The 18,596-nt window shown below is 50.7% G+C and overlaps 1 protein-coding gene across 2 annotated transcripts in view; it reads left to right on the top strand.

Annotated features, from left to right (window-relative positions):
- The window catches only part of CREB3L1 (cAMP responsive element binding protein 3 like 1), a 42,453-nt gene that overhangs the window by 9,542 nt on the left and 14,315 nt on the right, over positions 1-18,596 (top strand). For both annotated transcript variants that reach the window (XM_030483481.1, XM_030483482.1), the window contains exon 2: positions 14,925-15,153. In XM_030483481.1, coding sequence (XP_030339341.1) covers positions 14,925-15,153 — 229 coding nt within the window. The remainder of the gene's footprint in view (positions 1-14,924; positions 15,154-18,596) is intronic.

The raw sequence follows: 18,596 nt of genomic DNA, 5'->3' as shown, positions 1-18,596 counted from the left end.
TCCATGGTCAGGGCTGCGCCGAGTTCCGAGGCTCCCAAACTGTGTCTCACCAGGTTGGTATCTGAGAAGGAGGTAATAACCTGAAAGCACCAGAGTGCCATGGCTTTATCAGTCCCCTAGCAGGGCATTTAAGTCCCGTGTCAGTCCCTCTTGCTGCTCAGTGCATGGTTTTGCACTTCCCCCTTCTTTTTGGAGGTGCCTTTTCCCCACAGTGAGTCTGCCTGACCCGTTATAAAGTTAGTATCGCCATCCTCCACTGGGAAGAGTGACGCAAATGTTGCTTTTCCATTCTCTGAAGCTTCTCCTGCTCTTCAGGATTTGTCAGATACAGTTGGCAGCAGCCCAGCAGCTGGATTAGCACCAAATAATGAGCAAAAGGCCTGCAGCCCTTTTTCGCACCCAGCAGAGCACACACACCTTTCATTCTTCTCATACATGTCTTTGAGCCCTGTTTTTATCACACTGGGGGAGAGCTGAGTACCAGATGCTGCTCTGGTCAAGGCTGAGGACAGAACAGAGGGTGCTGCACTCCTTTCTTTGTCACTAATTGGTGCCAGGGTGGTAGCTAGAGGCTGCTAGCTGCGAGAGCAAAACTCTTTTCTCCCTCCCTTTGTAACTGCAGCCAGTGGCAGCTGGAAGCAGCTGGGGTGAGCTGCAGCAGAGCAGGAGCAATGCTCATTCCTTAATTTCTCTGCATGCTTCAAGCTCTAAGGGAGCAGCCCTGGCAACCTCCTCCTTTGCAGCCAGGGGCTAAAGTGCCAGGTGAGATGAAGGCACACATACTGTGTCAACCCCAGCAGCTACGTGGTGCCGTGAGGTTGCCCAGCAGCCTCCATACCGATGAGTAAGTGCCAGAGCCCCATGCCCCATCCACTGGTCTCAGATGCCTTTCTGATATTCAATGAAATTGCATTATGTAGAGTTGCCAGAGGATTTATTTATTTATATTCTGGGAAAGGGAAGAGGGAAGGAGGCCAGGAGTGATGGAGAATAGGGAAAGAAAGAGGGAATAGCAAGCAAAGACAAGAGAGAGGTAGCTATGCAGTTAGCATTCCTGCGCCATCTGGACCTGTTGGCATGGCCCCAGCTGGACAGGCTCACAGGTTTATCCACAGCATGATGTAATCTCCATCGTCCAGCGTTTTTCTCCTTGCTCTGGATGGCTTTGTATCTGGTGCATGTCTGGAGCGGGCATTTTGATTTCCTGTTGCTATTTGTGGACTTTTCCTGGCGGATCCTCAAGAGCAGCTCGGGCAGTTTGCATTCCTCAAGCTGCAGAAGCAATGCCACCCCGCCGGCACAGAGCCTGCTGTCCAGGGAGGGGGAACCGGCTGTGGTTTGCATGGTGCTGTGCTTGGAGAGAGTGAGACACCTCTGCCTGGTGATTGGGCTGCTGCAGCTCAGCTCAGGAGCCAGTTCAGCCTTCAACACCAACACAGAGAGGGCTGGTGGGTCCCCTTCCCACCCTGCCGTGATGTGTCTTGCAGCAGGACAGGAGGAAGCAGAATGGTACTTGGCCCAAGACCTATTCCTCCCTTTGGTAGATGTCAATAAAAAGCAACTGATGATCTCAGCCCTTCTCCCTTGCTAACACCAGCACTGGGGAGCACCAGTGTTCTTGGCTGCTCTGTGAAGCAGGGGGGAAGGGGAGCTGGGGAGATCATGGTCTGACAGTACCATTGCTAGGGGAAGGCCTGTGATATTCTTTCCTCCATCACTCAGTGCTGTTTCCAGAAGGCAGTGCAGGGAAGGATTCAGACTCGTGTTCCCTCCATCGTCTGTGGGAGACAGCCATGCCTCACCAAGACCAGCCATCTCTTTTTATTTGAGTCCTCCCCAGTGCATGAAATGAAGAGGGTTTGCACATCCACCTCCATAAAAGCACACTGTTTGAATATATTTAAGTTACAGGATCCATGCAGTAGCAAAAAGTCGTCTTCTTCACTACATAAATTCAATGTGTGGAGAGGCAAACAGTAGAGCCATAGGTCTGCCTTTAGAAACAGAGCAACTCCCACCCTCCCACATGGCTGGAAAGGTCTGAGATGTCCATAGGATGAGGATGGGATTACTCTACAGTGTACCACTGCTGCAAGCAAACCTCAAATCCGGCCATCCGAGGGGCCTGCTTCAGAGTACACCATTCTCTACTCTGACTCAAGAGATGTGGGTAGCTGTGAGATGAGCCATTAAGCAACAGTACTCCCTCCTTCATGATGCCTCATCCTGCCCACATGCCTCGCTTTGCTTTTTTTCCTTGAGGGGCTTGGGAATGGGGAAGTTGAGTGCAGTGACCTCCTGGGAGAAAAATCTAGTTCAGTGGAGAATCCTCCTGCCTGGTGCAGCAGTTGTCCTGGTTGCACCCGCAGGGAGCAGGGCTCTGCTTTCATAACACCCCAGGGATGGCCTGTCCAGCAGGGATGGACTCACTGGAACCACAGAGCTGAGCTTTTCCAACCGGCTCGGCTCTGCTGAGCGAGAGAGTAGCTGAGGAAAACGATGGCCTCTTTATAAACCAACTGGCAAAACTCTTGCATCTCTCCTGGGAGCAGGCCAGGGATTCTGAGTCACTGCTCAAGTGGGTTGCGGCCAAGGTAGTCTTACCCAAGACATTAAGTGAGAGAGGAGAGATCCACCCAGGAGCGCCAGCAGAAAGAGAAACAGGCATGACCATAATTAATAATAATATAATGAAAAGATTCAGAAATGCATTGCCCACTCCAAAAATAAAGTTTGAGGACAATTCAAATGCTATAAAGAAAGGAGAAGAGAGGAAAGAGTTGAGAAAGACCGCCAAAGCCTGCATGTCAGCTGCAATGCGAGGAGTCCCATCCAGCTGGCCTGGGTTCAAAGAGCTCCTATTGTCCAACAGCATTTCCAAGACACCATTCAAAACTTTCAGAAAATGAACCCAAGATGCAGGGTAGATTTATCACACAATAAAGGCAAGCCAGATGTGTGCAGCCTTTCAGCGAGAGGAGACAGGAGGAAGGCAATGGAGGAGTGAAGCAGGGAAGAACCAGGCAGCAGAGGTGTGAGGGAAGAGGATGGCATGAGAAGGTCTGGTGCTATGAGCATCAGACGGGAGCAGGGGCTGGGTGCGTCGTTGCTGAGACACACACTGAGCACTTGTGAAGGGTTTCATGTGCACAAGAACTCCATACTTAGGAAAACTCACTTGGTGTCGGGATTAAGGGACAGGAAGGAAAGATCTCGCTGATGCTTTTTCTCTTCTGTTGCATGTAAATCCATGATGGATACTAAGAGGTTATTGTTGCTTCTGGTCCTGGATTACACCTGCATAATAAAGCCATGTCTGAAAGGATGCCCTGAAGCCAAACCACTATAGATTTTATCTTGATTTTCAGAGCTCACATCCTTCATTATTGCTTTGCAGCAGTGGCCACCGTGGCAGGGCTGTAACAACTTTTGCCACAGGAATCACTCACTTCCACCTGTGATTTGGTTATGTTAAAATCTGGCAATTAATTATAGAGAAAGATAATTTAATCTTTGAATCTGCTGCTAATGTGGAGTTCCATGACTACAGCCTGCCATCATTCAGTAAGTCATCAGGTTCTCCCTGCCTGCAATGAGACCAGTGTGGTTTCTGCTGTCTGCAGAATAGCCCAGTAGGGTGGCCATGCCATACCACACTCCTCAGCTTAAAAGGTGACTTGGTTTTGTTCTCAGGAAGGTCTCTGGTAGTAAGGACTTGTTCATCTAAGGGCAAAAAGCCTGAGAAAACACTTTGGAGGCTTAAGCTAGAGAGTCCCTCTTTGCAGTGACTCATGTTTGGTGACTGTAGTTAGCTTCTACAGCAGGGTTTATTTTAGAAAGGGGTGGATTTTTCTGAAGCCTTTAAACTGAGATGAGATGTTTCTTTCTGTGAAGCTCAGTTGCAGATGATGAGATTGAAGCAGGAGGCACGAATATAGGTCCTGTACTCAGCTATGTAAGCAACCATGTTTGATTACCAGGCTGGTTCCTCCAGACCCTAAAACCCATGAAGCCATTCACAGTCTCCTTGTGCTGCTCCAGGGATGTCCAGAGAATGGATTTCCAAATCCACCAGTTTCTGCAGACCCCCCTCCAATGCTGGGGTGCAGATGCCTGCGTGCTCTCAGACACAGGAGCTTTCAGGGCATAATAGGTTTCCTGTCTTCAAAGGAACATGGGATCTCTTCTTTCCAGGAGCTTCTGACTTTACTTGAGCTCACAATCCCAGGCCTCTTCATGTTTCTACTTCTTTTTACCAGCTACAGAGTACTTGGCTGCTGGGCCTTGTCATGTAGGAGTTCAGCTTGGGATAGCTAGAGAGCCAGGTGTTGGGAAAGGGTTTTCACAGGCTGCCTTTCTCCTTCAGCCTTGATTTTCATCCCATGGTTGAAGTGACTGCATTACCTCTGACCAAGCAGATCTGCAGCCTCATCTTTGGAAACACATGACGTTAATTCCTTCTTCACCAACATCGCACCTTCCTTCTCTCCCCCCCCCCAGGATGTCAGGATTAACAACAGGATGGTGTTAATCCAGGCTGCCCCAGTAGTGACGAATGGTCTGAGAGGTGTTACTGCCCTTTGCGGGTTAGGAAGGATTTCCCTATTCTCTAGAGACTCTGGTTTCTGCAGCTCCACCGCTGAGGTGAAAATGATACCCTCAGCATTGGAGCTGAAGTTTAATTTCCTATCTGCTGCTCAGGGCACAGATTTTCCACTGCGATATTGGCAGCGGGTCAGAAATCTGCATTCCAAGCTGAATTGCTTTGAAAACACTCCTGGTGCGGGACCCCATTCAGTCTGCTGGTTGCAAAACCCAGCTCTTACCCAGTCTGGCCACTGAAGAGAGTCCTAGCTCTTGCTCTCTCAAGATTTTGGATGAAAATCCCTCACATCCTTGAGTGACAAATCTGCTGGTCCAGACTTAGTTGCTCTGTAATTGCCCTTTACAAAGTCCCAAGGAATGAAAGCCACCAGTAATGTTTGGTATTAGCTGCATGCCTCAGCTTCGGGACTTGAACAGAGCACAGCTATCTCCCTCTTCCAAGGCCTGCTTTTCTTTATGGGTCTCCAGGGACCTGCTAGGGGACAAAATGTGAATTATCTCTGATTTTGCTCTCTGAAAACTAAAGAGAAACAGTTTCAATGAGACAAATGAAGCTGATTGTAAAGATAATACCTCCTCCTCTGGTTATCTCCCAAAGCAGATTTCCTCTATCTCCCAGGGCACCTTTCTCATTGCTTAGATTGCCTTTCTTGCAAGATACAGAAAAAAGGCCCATAATCATAGACTTGCAGAATGGTTTGGGTTGGAAAGGACCTTAAGATCATCCAGTTCCAACTGCTCTGCCATGGGCAGGGACACCTCACACTAGACCATGTCTCCCAAGGCTCTGTCCAACCTGGCCTTGAACGCTGCCAGGGATGGAGCATTTACCACTTCTTTGGGCAACGTGTTCCAGTGCCTCAGCACCCTCACAGTAAAGAACTTCTTCCTTATATCTAACCTGAACTTCCCCTGTGTAAGTTTGAACCCATCACCCCTTGTCCTATCACTACAGTCCCTGATGAAGAGTCCCTCTCCAGCATCCTTGTAGGCCCCCTTCAGATACTGGAAGGCTGAATTGAGGTCTATGGTGGTGACAAGTTGTGTAAGAGCAAAGATCTGCCAGCTCTGGTGGCTCCAACCCCATATTGGGCAGGGCCAGAAGCTTTCAAGAAAGATGGAAGAAATGGTGGAGTGGTGTTTATCCCAGTTAATATTGGATATTAAATCAACTTCCCCCTCCCACTGGCTGGTGACTGGCTTGAGTTGCACCTCTCTAATTTATTTTCAGTTATATTGAACGTTCCTGCTTTATTTCATGTCTTTTGGTGGTACTGTGACCTAGCTTCACTGCAGCACAGCAGTACAGTTCACAGAGTCACAGAGAGTAAACCAGTGTTTTCTTTCATTTGCCCTGCCTCCTGCCTTTCATCGCACTGTGTGTCCCTCTCCATCAAGTAGAACTTTTCCCTCAGCTGTCCAGGCAGACATACCACACACAATTCAATCCATGTAGGCTTTTTCAGGGTAGATTTGCCACTAGATTTGCAGGGCTGGGCTGGAGTTGCATTCCTAGGTTGTTCAGGAGTGCCACACACCAACAGCATGGCTATGGAAACCCAACTGTGTTGTGGCTGCTGCGGCTCTGTGGGGATTGCAAAGGGATGGATGTGTTTGGGCTCCACAAAGGGCATACCTAGGTGGAGGCGGATCAGGGTAACAGCAGGATGGGTCTTCCCAAAGATGATGGTTTATATATTCACACTTAAGGAGATAAAGTTCACATGAACCTCCTTCCATACCTGCCCCTCGTCATAGTGTGGAGTTAGGGTGTCACCAGGAGCCTGCTGAGGCTGCCAAGTCAACACAAAGAGGTAAAGCACCAATTCGGACGAGGGCAGAGACCTGGGGGCAGTGATGATGATGCAACTTCTCTCAGAGCTACTGCTCGTGTGAAGGGTACCTACCTTCCCACAGAGAACACTTTCCACACATCTCCTTTCGAACGTGGCCCGGCTGCCACCATGATGGCTCAGAAATAAAGGCAGCCTTGTTCTGCAGCAAGCAGGTGTCTTCTTCAGTTCCCTGAGCTCAAGAAAGGCCTTAAAGGACAGACTTTTTATTGACCTTTCACGAACTCCTGGAAATAACCCCTAAATCAGCCAAATGAGGGCTAAGAGCAGCCGATCTCCAGGTTTCATCCTGAGAGGGTTGTGTCCACTTCTGCTTATGGTTTAAGTCCTGGTCTAATATTTTTTTTATCAGAGTCAGCTGCAAGGCAAGTTGTAAGCCAAAAGAAATGTGGGACATTCATTGCATATGTAGCATACACGCAGCAAAAGCTTGCTGGAAAGCAGAGGCATTCCTCTTTAACCTCCAGGGTGCTGCTGCTGGGAGGAGAGGTGCTCCTATCTCTGCAGATTCAGCAAGTCTCATGCAGGAAGCAAAATGTACCATAGCTGCTTTCCACCTCAGGCTAGCAGAGCCTCTTTTGACCTAGGAGAGGCTGACGTGCTCCCTCTCCTCCCCTAGCGCAGGCATACCTGCTCTGCATCCTGGCATCTGCAGGCAGTTTGAGGGCACACAGGCAGCCACACCACTATGGCCACACTGACACACGTCTTTTGGATCACCTTGGCTTGAGCTCTGCCCTGCTCCACAGCCATTCCTATTGTAAGGTGCTTCCAGCGACTCCCATATCAGTGCCCACAGTGGCTGTTAATCCCACTTATGCTGAGCACATCAAACCCGGTGGGTACACCAGTGTCTGGACTCATCTGCCACTGCAGCAGCAAGTGCTGTTGGTGCCTTCTTCTGGGCCACTGGGAAACCCAGGCACAGACTGACAGATTTCAGCTTTCCATGTACCTTTTTCTCCCTTTTTTTCCTTCAGGGGCAAACCCATTTAAGTCAAAGACCCACTCCCGGGTGTCTCCCAAGATTCCTCCCCAGAGAACAGCAAGCTCACAAACTCTGAGCTGGGTGTTACAATCACAGCTACAGAAGTCTGATGCAGTCTGTGTGTGTGTGTGTGGTGTTAACAGCATCGCCCTTCTGTCAGCTGATAGAGCAATGGAGCTGGTGAAGGGTCTGGGGAACAAGCCTGATGAGGAGCGGCTGAGGGACCTGTGGGGGTTTTAGTCCAGAGAAGGCTCAGGGGGGACCTTATCGCCCTCTACAACTGCCTGACAGGAGGTTGGGGTGAGGTGGGGACAGTCTCTTCTCTCAGATAACAAGTGACAGGACAAGGGGAAATGGCCTCAAGCTGCACCAGGGGAGGTTTAGATGGAGATTAGGAACAATTCCTTCCCCAGAGGGTGCTCAGGCATTGGAACAGGCTGCCCAGGGCAGTGCTGGAGTCACCATCCCCGGAAGGGTTCAAAACCCATGTGGATGAGACCATCAGTGACATGGGTTAGTGGTGGCTTTGGCAGTGGTGGGGTAATGGTTGGACTTGATGATCTTAAAGGTCTTTTCCAACCCGGTTGATTCTATTCTATGATTCTCATTATTACACACACACACACTGCAGTGGTATGGGGGGGGGAACCCCCCCACAAAACCTTTACGCCTGCCAGAGGTTACTGCAAACCGTGGGAGCAGCATGCACCCTAAGGGGCATCTTCCCAGCGAGGCGATGTCCTCTGGGGCACTCATTAAGACATCCCAGGATGAGAAAGACCCACGGAAGGGCAAAGGCGAGGCGTCCCCTCCGGCCCCAAGCGCCCCGCCGAGCCGTGCGGCCGCCGGGCACCGCGGGGAGCCGGGGCCGTGATGAGCCGGGTCGGTGCCTGAGGGGCCGCGGCCGCTCCGTCCTAACCCTGCACTCCTCCCGCCCGCCGCGCGCGGCTCCGCTGGCAGCCGCCTCCCATTGGCCGCCGCTCGGCGGTGTGGGCCAATGGGCGGCCGCGGCTGCCGGCCGTTGGAAGCGTGCCGCGGCGGCCGTTAACCGCCTCACGGGGCTGGGGGGAGGGGGGGAGCAATGGCGGAGGGTACCTCATCGGCCCCGCGTTGCTGTTGCCTCCCTTCAGGGCAGCCGTGCCCTCAAGCGCCTTCCCCCGGTTGTGTCTCGAGCCTCTGTCGTCCCTCCTGAGGTCTTGTGGCGCCTAGTGCTGGAAATTGTAAATCCAGGCCCTTGGCGCGGATGTGCAGTGGAAGGAGGTTTCCACAGCGAGCAGTGCCTCAGCCTTGCTACGGCTTCGCAAGGTACTGAGGACATGGCTGTGGTTGACACCGAGGGCTTGTGGCACCTACGGTCTGAGGGGAGAGAACTAATGGCACAGCAGGCCTGTAGGGAGCAGGTCGCCATGACCATAACCTCTCCTTTTTCTGTCATTCTGCATTATTCTACAGACAGCAGTAAATTCTGGGTCTGGTTCCAGATCAGGTTTAGCCAAACCCATCACTGTAAGGCTGGGTGTCGGGGGAATGTTTGGTTCCTGAAAATAAAGACTGGTGACTTGGCCATTGGTGACATTCTCTGAGAAGGACCGAGAGGTGCTGTTGGTCAGGATGCTGCCCCACTGCTGGAGGGAAATAGGGGGGTTTGCAGATGTTTTGGGTGCTTCAGCCATGCCATGCAGAAAGCAAGGGGGTAGCTGGTCAGTGGCAAGCTATCCAGGCAGTGGATACCAGCAGGGAGCCGTCGGGGAGAGACGAAGAGCAACACGGGTCAGGATGGAGGGGTTTGAGAGAGCCAAGAGCTGGCTGGATGATCACTTGTGCCCCTCGGGGTGCACATGCACCGACTAGACTGTGAGAAGTGTGCAGAGCATCTGTCCGTCCTGCCTGGATCTTGTTAACGCTGTCAAGATCTTCCCTTTCATAAGGTCTAGAATCCACTGTATTTTAAAGAGAGCAGAAGGACTGTCTGGAGTGTACGGGCTCTTCTTTCCTGGAATGTAAAGGAAACCTCGGCTGTGCAGCTGGAGTGCAGGGGGCTTCATTCCTTAGTGAAAGCAGAGAAGGGAAATGCAGATGTCACAGCTGGGACAGGAGATTTATCTTGGCAAGCAAAGAGGAAAAATACTTTCAAAAAGAAAAGAGAAAACTCAGAAGAATCCCCTCCCCATCTGCACTGCCTGCCAGCACGAGCAGAACCTCCAACCTGCAAAGGCCCTTCGTCTCCTGGGCCTGGGCTGCCGCCCAGCTGGATTAGCCCCTCGCCGCGTTCTCTTTGGAGCGAGACCATTGTGGTGGGAGCAGGGAGGCTGTGAGAACCAGGCTGATCCTGACGGGAGATCGTCTCCAAACAACTCAGCTGGAGGTGGGAAGGGGAAAGTCACAGTCCAAGGATGGAAGCGTGAAAGAGAAAAGGAGGGATAGATGCAGCCAGGGTGACCACAGAGAAGTGGATCCAAGGGAGAGGAAATCGTTCCTTCCTCAGCCATGCATGGTGCCACTGGGCTACGAAAGTGACGCCCTTATGGCCTTCCATGCACAATGGGGCAGGAGAAAAGGCTTAACATCTCAGTCTGTGCTTGGGACCTCCAGAGGTCTAATGACAGCTCCAGGTGGGGGGGGAATGAAGAGCTTGCATTTGGATATCTGGATGCCTTACATTAGCTCCCAGGATAACTGTTGTACAACAGGAAAGGGTGTTCAAATGAGGAGTGCACGCACGCACATACAGTATGCTATTTAGACAACCCTAAGCATGAGGTCAGGATGAAAACATGTGGTGGAAATATGTTTGGAAGAGTCGGTGCCTGTGTCGGTCACCAGGAGTGGGAGGGAGCAGGAGCCAGCAGCTGACAGATTTGCACTCTTTCCCCATGGCTGAGGTGGCCTCAGCCACAGCAGAGTCTCCTGTGGCACCAGAGCAGCTTAATGCTCTGGGTTGGGCCTTGGAGATGCGTTGGTCATTGCCTGCCCCATACCTGCGCATGCTGGCTCGTCCCCTTTGGGTGCTGCCTCCTCATCCTCCCAGAACTGATGTGGGGGGACGGGCAGCCAGAAGTGGGGCTTGGATCAGGAAATCCAGCACATCCTCGCCATTGCGTTTCTGTCCCTTGGCTGCCCCCTCCCTGACCGCTCACTGGTAATACAGCTTTGGAAACACATCTCGTGCTATTTCTTGGCTTTGGAGCATAGTTAGAAAGAGAAGGAAGGAGGGTGTGAAAGGGAGGGGGAGATAGCAAGAGCGAATAATGCGAAATGAGACTGTGTTGTAGCTTCCCATCCCATCTGGAAGCTGTTTTCCCCCAGTACACTTCACACCCGCTCCCTCTGGGACAGGATGGTAAAGATCACGTTTCCCAGTTGACTGGTCTCCCTTCCTTAAGCCAGGCCCATCTGTGTGAAAGCTACTTGAGATATCTTAAAGGAGAATCTCAGTAGAGTTCCAGAGTCCTTCATTGTCACGATTAGAAATTGTTGGCCAACTCTCTGAGGAGCGGGCGCTGACTGATCTCCTGGCTGGAAGGTGCTCTCAAGGAGAGAGCCTTGAAGAGGCTGTGAGAGGATGACCCTGCTCTGATCATGCATCTCAGTCCATCCCACCTTCATTCATGTCTGAATCCTGCTGACTCTTTCTTGGACCTTCTTGACCAACAAGTGCCACAGCACTGGCAAAAGTCTTCCCAAAGCCCAGCGCAGTCTTTTCTGGCAGCACATGAAGGCCTTTAGCTGTGGGGGAGAAGGGAGAGGTAGTGGCTGCCAGCACGTCCTTTGGCATGTGAGCTTCCAGCCAGGAGAAAGCTACCATCCATCTGGCCAGGTGATAAACCTGCTTCTGTTTATTGCTCAGGAATTTAGAGCACTGACCCTTCTATGCTCTATCATGATCCACACAGGCCTGAGATACCATACACTGGGATCTGCAGCTCCCTGGAGCCTTCTCTCTCACATGCATTAAGGAAGAGCACAGCTGAAGCCTTCTCTGAGTGTTGCCAGATAGGAGCAGCTACTCCAATGAGGGTGGGACAGAGTTTGCATATTCTGGGTTAGCAGGCTTGATCTAAACTATTTAGCAGCCGTTTTGGTGGCATCTATCCAAAGTAAGCTCTGGGCTGCTCCTTATTGTGCCCATCACAGTTGGATCTGGACAAGAGGACACATTTTCTTGTTACCATGTGGTTGCATGCATGCACGGCTGTCTTTACTAATCAGAAATCTAAAGTTAATAATACCTGTTGTCATCAGGAGAGAACAGAGCCAACCCAAAAGACACAGCAGTCTTCATGGGACGTGGTGGCTTAGCTTCCTGCTTGGCCTGTAGTTTCCATTGTGGATATAGCCAGCTACAAAGCCATGTCATTATCCTTGTTTGCTTTACCCTGCCTTCTTTTGCTTGCCTCTGCCTCTTGCCACCTTCTTTGAGTAAAACAGCAATCTCCAGCTCTGTGACAGCTCTAGGTGCTCTTCCTCTTTGAGGGTGTCTGATCCTTGATGCCCCCTTTCACCATAACTATAGTTATTCCCACTCTCTTAGTCTAGCTCCCTTCTTCCCACTCTCTGTGTCTGGAAATGTTGGAATGGTATATGTATGACTGGTGAGAGCTGAAAGGGGGCTGCTTCAATGAGAAGGCTTTGCCAGTATCTAGTTGTACTGGAGGATAAGACCCAGGAGCCTAGATTGGGCTATGTGCCCCAAAATGTCTGGATTCCCAGGGAATGTCTGCTTATCACCCATGTTTTTCCCATACTGTGCTGTAGGTCTCCATCTCCTGGGGACCTGAACTCTTGCATCTCTGTGAGAACAGTGTTGCCTTCATCCTTACTTCCAAGCAGCGAGGTCCTCTGGAAAGGCTGCTGTGTGATGGCTAAAAGAAGAACCAGAAATCTGCAATTACTCCTGCCAATGTTGGTGCCCATGTTAAGGCTCCGATACTCAGCTCCTTGCACTCATTGCTCAGCTTTAAGTCCATACCTGCTGCTGGAGAGATTTTTTTACGTTTCAGAGTAAAACCACTGGCACATCTCTGCCTCTTCCCTCCAGGAAGGTTTGTCCTACAATGGGAAGACTGTTGACTGGCCAAGAGGTCCTTGTTCTAAGCATGGGTGGGATGCTGCTAAAAGATAATGTGTGGAACTACTGCATAAATGCACCTTCTTAACTCTCTTCACTCCTGCTCTGCCTTTGTTAATGCACAGTTGTGAAAGAAATGGGAAGCATATGGCAGCCGCAGCTTTCCCTGCAGCTGGCCATCCAGCTCTGCTCCTCTTCCAGGGTTCCATGGTGGTTCTAGTTTTGGTTACAACAGTACATGTGATTTGAGTGCCTCTTGTTGGATCCTGGCTCTGCTGTGCTGTTGTGGTGTGCTGGCAGCCAAAGCTCCGAATCCCTTCACTTCTCTGTGGTTACGTTCTCACCCTTACCATAAGGCTATCGTGTTCACATCCTGTGTTTGCTTGTGTTGTTTAGAGAAAGCAAGACAAAGAACAGCTGCTACACAAGCAGGCACTCTCTGAGGTTAATGCTCCAAACTCTTTACTTCTCTGTGCTGTAGGATAGGACAAACCCTGGTTTTCCAGTGCTTTTTAAGATAAGTATCTAACCCAGCTCCATCTGCTGACTCAGCTCTCTCTGAAGAGCAGTTGTGCTCAGCACAGATGGAAGGTGTTTTCTGTCGCTTAATTCAAGGGCAGAAACGCTTCTAGGCAACTTGGAAATGGCTGGATAGGTTTTACCAAGCTATCCTGCCAACTCTGCTTCCAGCATGGGAACAAGTGGAGAAAACTTCAGCCCAGACAACCCAGGGAGTGCCTCAACACTGGGATTTAGCATGAGTGTGCCTTCTCCACCTTACCTACACATGCAGTGTCTGCCCTCCCAGACCTGTCATTCCTGGCAATGGGAGGACAAGACAAATGGGAGGGAAGCAAAGGGAGAGAAACCTTGCGTCAGGCAGAAGGCAGGCGGCAGGGACTCCCCCCACTTCCAGCACACTCTGTGGGCATCTGAGTTTTTACATGGAGTGGCTGAGGGGTGACGTTGGAGGGTGAAGGGCACCGTTTCTCTCCCCCACTTGGTGGGAAGTGTGGGTCTGTTCAGCTGCTTCACTCCCCAGCCTCACCCCAACCCTCTGACAGTATAATATTGACAGAGTGGTTCTGTGCTCAGGTAAAACAAATACACCTTCTTGTAGGAGCAGGAACCTGCAAGCCCCAGCATCCGGGGTCTTCTGGCCAACTCCTCCCTCAGTCCTAGTGCTGGAGAAAGGACGGATTGCACACACCCTGTGCTCCTTCCTCAGCTCAGCTCTCACACTGGAATTCATTGGCATTCATGTCTCCGCGCTAGGACCTGCGTGCTCGCTCCCACTCTCTCTTATCCATACCCTGTTGCTCTTGGTATTTCAGTTTGCTGCTTTCAATGCCTTTCTGCCCACCCAGATGCTTTTCCAGGCGAGGGGGGGACGGACCCAGTCTGAGTCTGCCGAGCTCTCTCCAGTTCATTTAAGTTACACAGTTCCGTCTGTGTAATATAGTCACTTGAATGTATCTGTCTTTTCTTTCCTCTCCCTGAGCCAGAAGCCTCAATCTGCCAACAAATGGGATAATTTTTCAGCTGGTGTTTGGCAACCACCATTTTTCTCCCTGCCCAACCAATGCTTTGTTGTAGCAAATGGAAAAGTTAGTGATTTGACTTCTGAATAGGAGGATATGCCTCAAAGGAAACAGGTTCCCTGTAGCATCAGGAGCCCAGCTCTGCAGCAGCACTTGCCAGATTTACTGACTGTTACTGGAATGATTAGTGGCATGATTGTTTGTTGTTAACAGCCCATCTGTAGTGTTTAAACTTCATTGGGGAGCTGAATTTCACAGGCATTATCTGGCTGGAGGACAGCCTCATATGGTCCACAGAGGGGCTGTGAAATCTCAGAGGAAATGAAATACAACAGGGGGTCTTCCTGTTATGTCGATCCAACTGATCCTTATTTTTTCCCCCTCTGATAGAAATCAGCAGCTGGGTTAATGTTCTCTGGGGCATCAGAGTGCCTATTGCTGCTGGCAGAGAGCATGAGAAAGTGGCTGTCACCAAGGGCAGGTGCTGAAGATGGTGATTTCCTGCCACACTTGCATTTTCTCATCACAGGGATTTCTTGCCTTGTGCTCTGTTCGGCTCGTTGTCACAGTGAAGTGATGCTAGGAAGCCAAAGATAGGTACCACAGAGGAAGGGGGAGATGCGAGAATACAGAAGAGTTGCGTGAGTTTTTGTGGCATAGATAAACAGGCAGAGCAGACATACAGCACCACAGCCCTTTCTATATTCGTTCAGGGTGGTTTTATCAAACTGATGCAGGCAAGGGATAGGAACTGCTTTTTCCCATCCAAAAAGGGCTGTTGCTGAGGTTTGGCTCTCGGTACAGAGGAAGGCTCTCAGATCCCTCTTGGAGGTGACACAAATGCACTCTCTCCCTTTGTCTTCCCTCAGCATTTCTCAGAGAACCTGGATCACTTCTCTGACAACATGGAGGATTTCTCCAATGACCTCTTCAGCAGTTTCTTCGATGACCCAGTACTGGCTGAGAAGAACCCGCTGCTGGACATGGACCTGGATCCACCCACTCCAGGCATCCAGGCAGAGCACAGCTACTCCCTCAGTGGAGACTCTGCTCCCCAGAGCCCCCTCGTGCCTGTCAAGACTGAAGAGAACGCTAACGGTGAGTGTGAGACATGCACACTGCACAGCTTCAGGCACATCTCTTTGCACAGGCTCTGTCTGCTTCCATGTATAAGGACAAACTGGCAATTCCTTGGGCTTGATCCACTGTTGTCAAGTACAGCCCACGTTTTTTCCTTCAGTTTGTGCTCTCACAGCCACACTGCTCCTTTGCTGGGCAATGATAATCGGCTGTGGTTGGGTGTGCTGCCAGCTTCTGGCAAGCACTAGGCAATGTCTCTTAGGGACCCTGCAAACCTGGGTGTGGGTGCCCTAGATCCAGGTCTGTTTTGGCATCAGACAGCAGGGGTTTGGCTTGAATATAGGAAGCATGAGTTTCTGGCTGCAACCAGTGCTGGTACATGTGGAAAGCTAAGTGGCTTCTTTACCAGCAGATCTTTTAGCAGGAGACAAAGAGGAACAGTCATTTCAAAACCTATTTTTAAAACAATTCGTTTCAGGATAATTTATGATGGTTGGATATTTTTAGAGCCGTCCTTGCAGAGAGTCCTGTAATTTGTGGGACTGTGTGGGTGTCCCAACAGCTGATGGGCACCAGGCTGCCTGAAAAAGCAGTGGCACAGGCTCAGTATACACAGAAGAAAGCCATTCCTTTGAGCGAGAGTGAGACCTGGGACAGAGGTTTCCCTCTCATGGCCGGGAATGAGCCCGGCTCTCTGGTACAAATGCCAAGGCAGAAGGAGAGCAGCTGATCCATTGCCTTTGTGGTCCCTGCAAAGGTGCAGCCATCAGTTAGGGGCCACTCAGAGAGGTGCTGGGAGAGAGGCTCGTGACAGGCCAAGCAAGCTCTGCCTTAGTATCAAAAAAGCTTTCCATTTGCATTCCTTTTTCCTTAGGTTTAGCCCCAGTATGATCTTGGAGGGCACTCAGCCCAAACAGGCAGCTGGGCGACTAACAGAAAACAAACCAGCATGAGCAAATAAACACATCCTTATTTTGCCCCTGCAAATGAATAGGAGGAGATGAGGCTTGGTAATGGGAGAAGCAAAAAGCATGAGTTTGTAGAAGGCAGTGAAATGAAGTCTGCCCACATGAAGCTACCTCTGGGACGCTCTCTGAGACACTTGTCAACACTTCTGCTCCTCTCCTCTGTGTCTGGACATGCTTCAGCATCAGCTCCAGTGTCTCCAAAGCAAGACCATGACTCTCCTGAATGGAGTGTGACCCTGATCCTTGGGCAGAGGCCATCACAAGGTGTACAGTACATATCCCAGGAGAGCTTAAGATGGACCTGGCACTTGCTCTCAGAGAGTGCAGATCAGCTCTATACAGGGAGTAAGGCCTAGTATTAATGCGGCAGGTATATAGGGGTATCTATGCCCCTATCCCAGTCCTGCAGTGGGATAATTCAACCCATCTTTCCAGGGCTGTCTTGGCTCATATTTGGATGTGAGTCATATTCTAGTGTAGCCCTGAGTCAGGTCCAGTATTTGCAACACTGTGCAGTCCTTTTGGCACAGCTCCATCCAGTCTCCGTCCTTTTAGACATCCATTTCAAATTAATTACTCAGAAATGGCTTTTCTTTGACATTAAGCAAGCTCTGCTTGGTCTGCAGAGCTCCTCAGGAATGCTTGGGCTCTGTCTAGGCTTGGAGCTGGCTGAGACTTGCTATTTATCAGCTTTCTCCCAGCTTTTTTGCAGAACTCCAAAACACTTCCAAATCCTGCCCCTTCCCACATGGTTCCCACTAACACAGGTCAGGTAGGGCAGGGCACTGGGTGTATTGTGACCCTGCTTATCAGTAGAGTCTGCTCTCCAGATGGTTTACACATGCAGACTGGCTGCTTTGGTTCTCAGTACCAGCCCTAAGTTCTGCAGGGTGGGATTCGATGCCAGGAGCAGAGGGAGCCAGGATTGTGGGTGCTGGACCAGCCTCAGGCTGGTGCTTGCACCCCTGTACAGGTCCTGCTTCCTCACTGCTCTTTGCCTCAGCTCCTCAACCCAGGGCAGCTATGGATGTCTCTCAGCCATTACTTCTTCCCATTATGTCCAGAGTGTATAGAGCAGAGGATGAGCTTCCTGGCATGCTTCACCCACCAACACAGAGTGAAACCTGCAGCGGTTACAGACTGGCCATACCTCTGAAACATCCTCTCAGGCAGCAGAATATAGATGTGTCCACACAAAATGCCTTCTCCTCAGTCCCTCATTGACCCTCTGATGTGTTTCTGATTCTGTAACCCAATCACTCCCCAGATAAATCTCCGAGGGTGGGAAAGAGAGCAGGGTCAGAATGTAGACAGGAAATGGGAGGACAGTGCGTATGTATTTGGGTGTCTGCTCCTTGGACTGTCTGGACTCCCAGCACTGGGGACTGCTCTCTTGCCGAGTCCAGTCTGCACAGGGAGAGCCCTTGGTGGTCTGCTCTCCCTTGCCTAGCAACTTGCTCCAGCAGCAGCCCTCCCAGGCAGAGGATGCCCCAAGCCTCTGAGAAGAAGGGAAATACAGAGCTTTGCAACAGAAAGGGAGGATGAGGAAGATGAGGCTTAAACTCGAAGTAAGGCAACTTCAGATTAGCCAGGAGGCAAAACATTCCTGTAGTGGGCATAGTGAAACTGTAGAGGAGATTTAATGGGGGAAGCTGTGGTTTCTTCATCACTTTTCAGAGGGATGAGATCAAGTCATCTGTCAGATCAACCATCTGTCAGGACTGACACGGGTATAGCTGAACTTGCCTAGACCAGTGGGATAAATGGGAAGACCTCTGAATGTCCCTTATCTCTGTGACAGGCTGTGACCAGGCAGAAGATGTCAGTCCACATTTTGTGGCTGCAAACGCTTGTGGCTGTGTAACACCTTGCCCCCTTCCATCAGAAAAGGCTTGTCTGCATACCAGGGGTAACTGTGCTCTCTGCCACATGGAGCAGCTGCAGGAACTCGTGTCTGTGCTTTAAGATGTCCAGTCACACAGCGAGCTGGAAGGAATGAGGCTAGAGCTGCTAGACCAAAGACAGGAAGACAACATATTCCACTGGCAAGAGCAGCATTGTATGAACTTATACAATTCTTGCCTAAGCTTTAACACCACTGTTTCCAAAAGCCAGAGGCAGAATTCTGTCCTGTCCTCTCTTGATGGCAACAGAGACTGAGTTGGGGAAAGATGATGTTAAGCTACCTTTTAGTTCAGATGGCAGCTCCCTCATGAACAGCTACTTGCTTGTACTCCTTTGTGCAGGCTTTTCTGGAGCTGAGAAGGACCTTTCTCACCCTCTCCTCTTGCCAGGACATCTTTAAACTGAGACCTGCACTGCAGAGCTGCTTTGAGCAGCAGGCAGCTGGGCAGCATCCCTGAGTGCTGCATGCAGGGAGTAGTGCAGAGGAGTCAGGGATTAAGCCTGACTGTAGCCTCATGTTCAGCCAACTAGGGCACTATCTGGTGACACACTTAAGTCTGTCCTGTGTCAAGCTAAATGAGTTTCTGG

This window comes from Strigops habroptila, chromosome 4, assembly GCF_004027225.2.
Source record: "Strigops habroptila isolate Jane chromosome 4, bStrHab1.2.pri, whole genome shotgun sequence".
NCBI classification, from domain to species: Eukaryota; Metazoa; Chordata; class Aves; order Psittaciformes; family Psittacidae; genus Strigops; species Strigops habroptila.
This window is presented reverse-complemented; position numbering and strand designations above follow the sequence as displayed.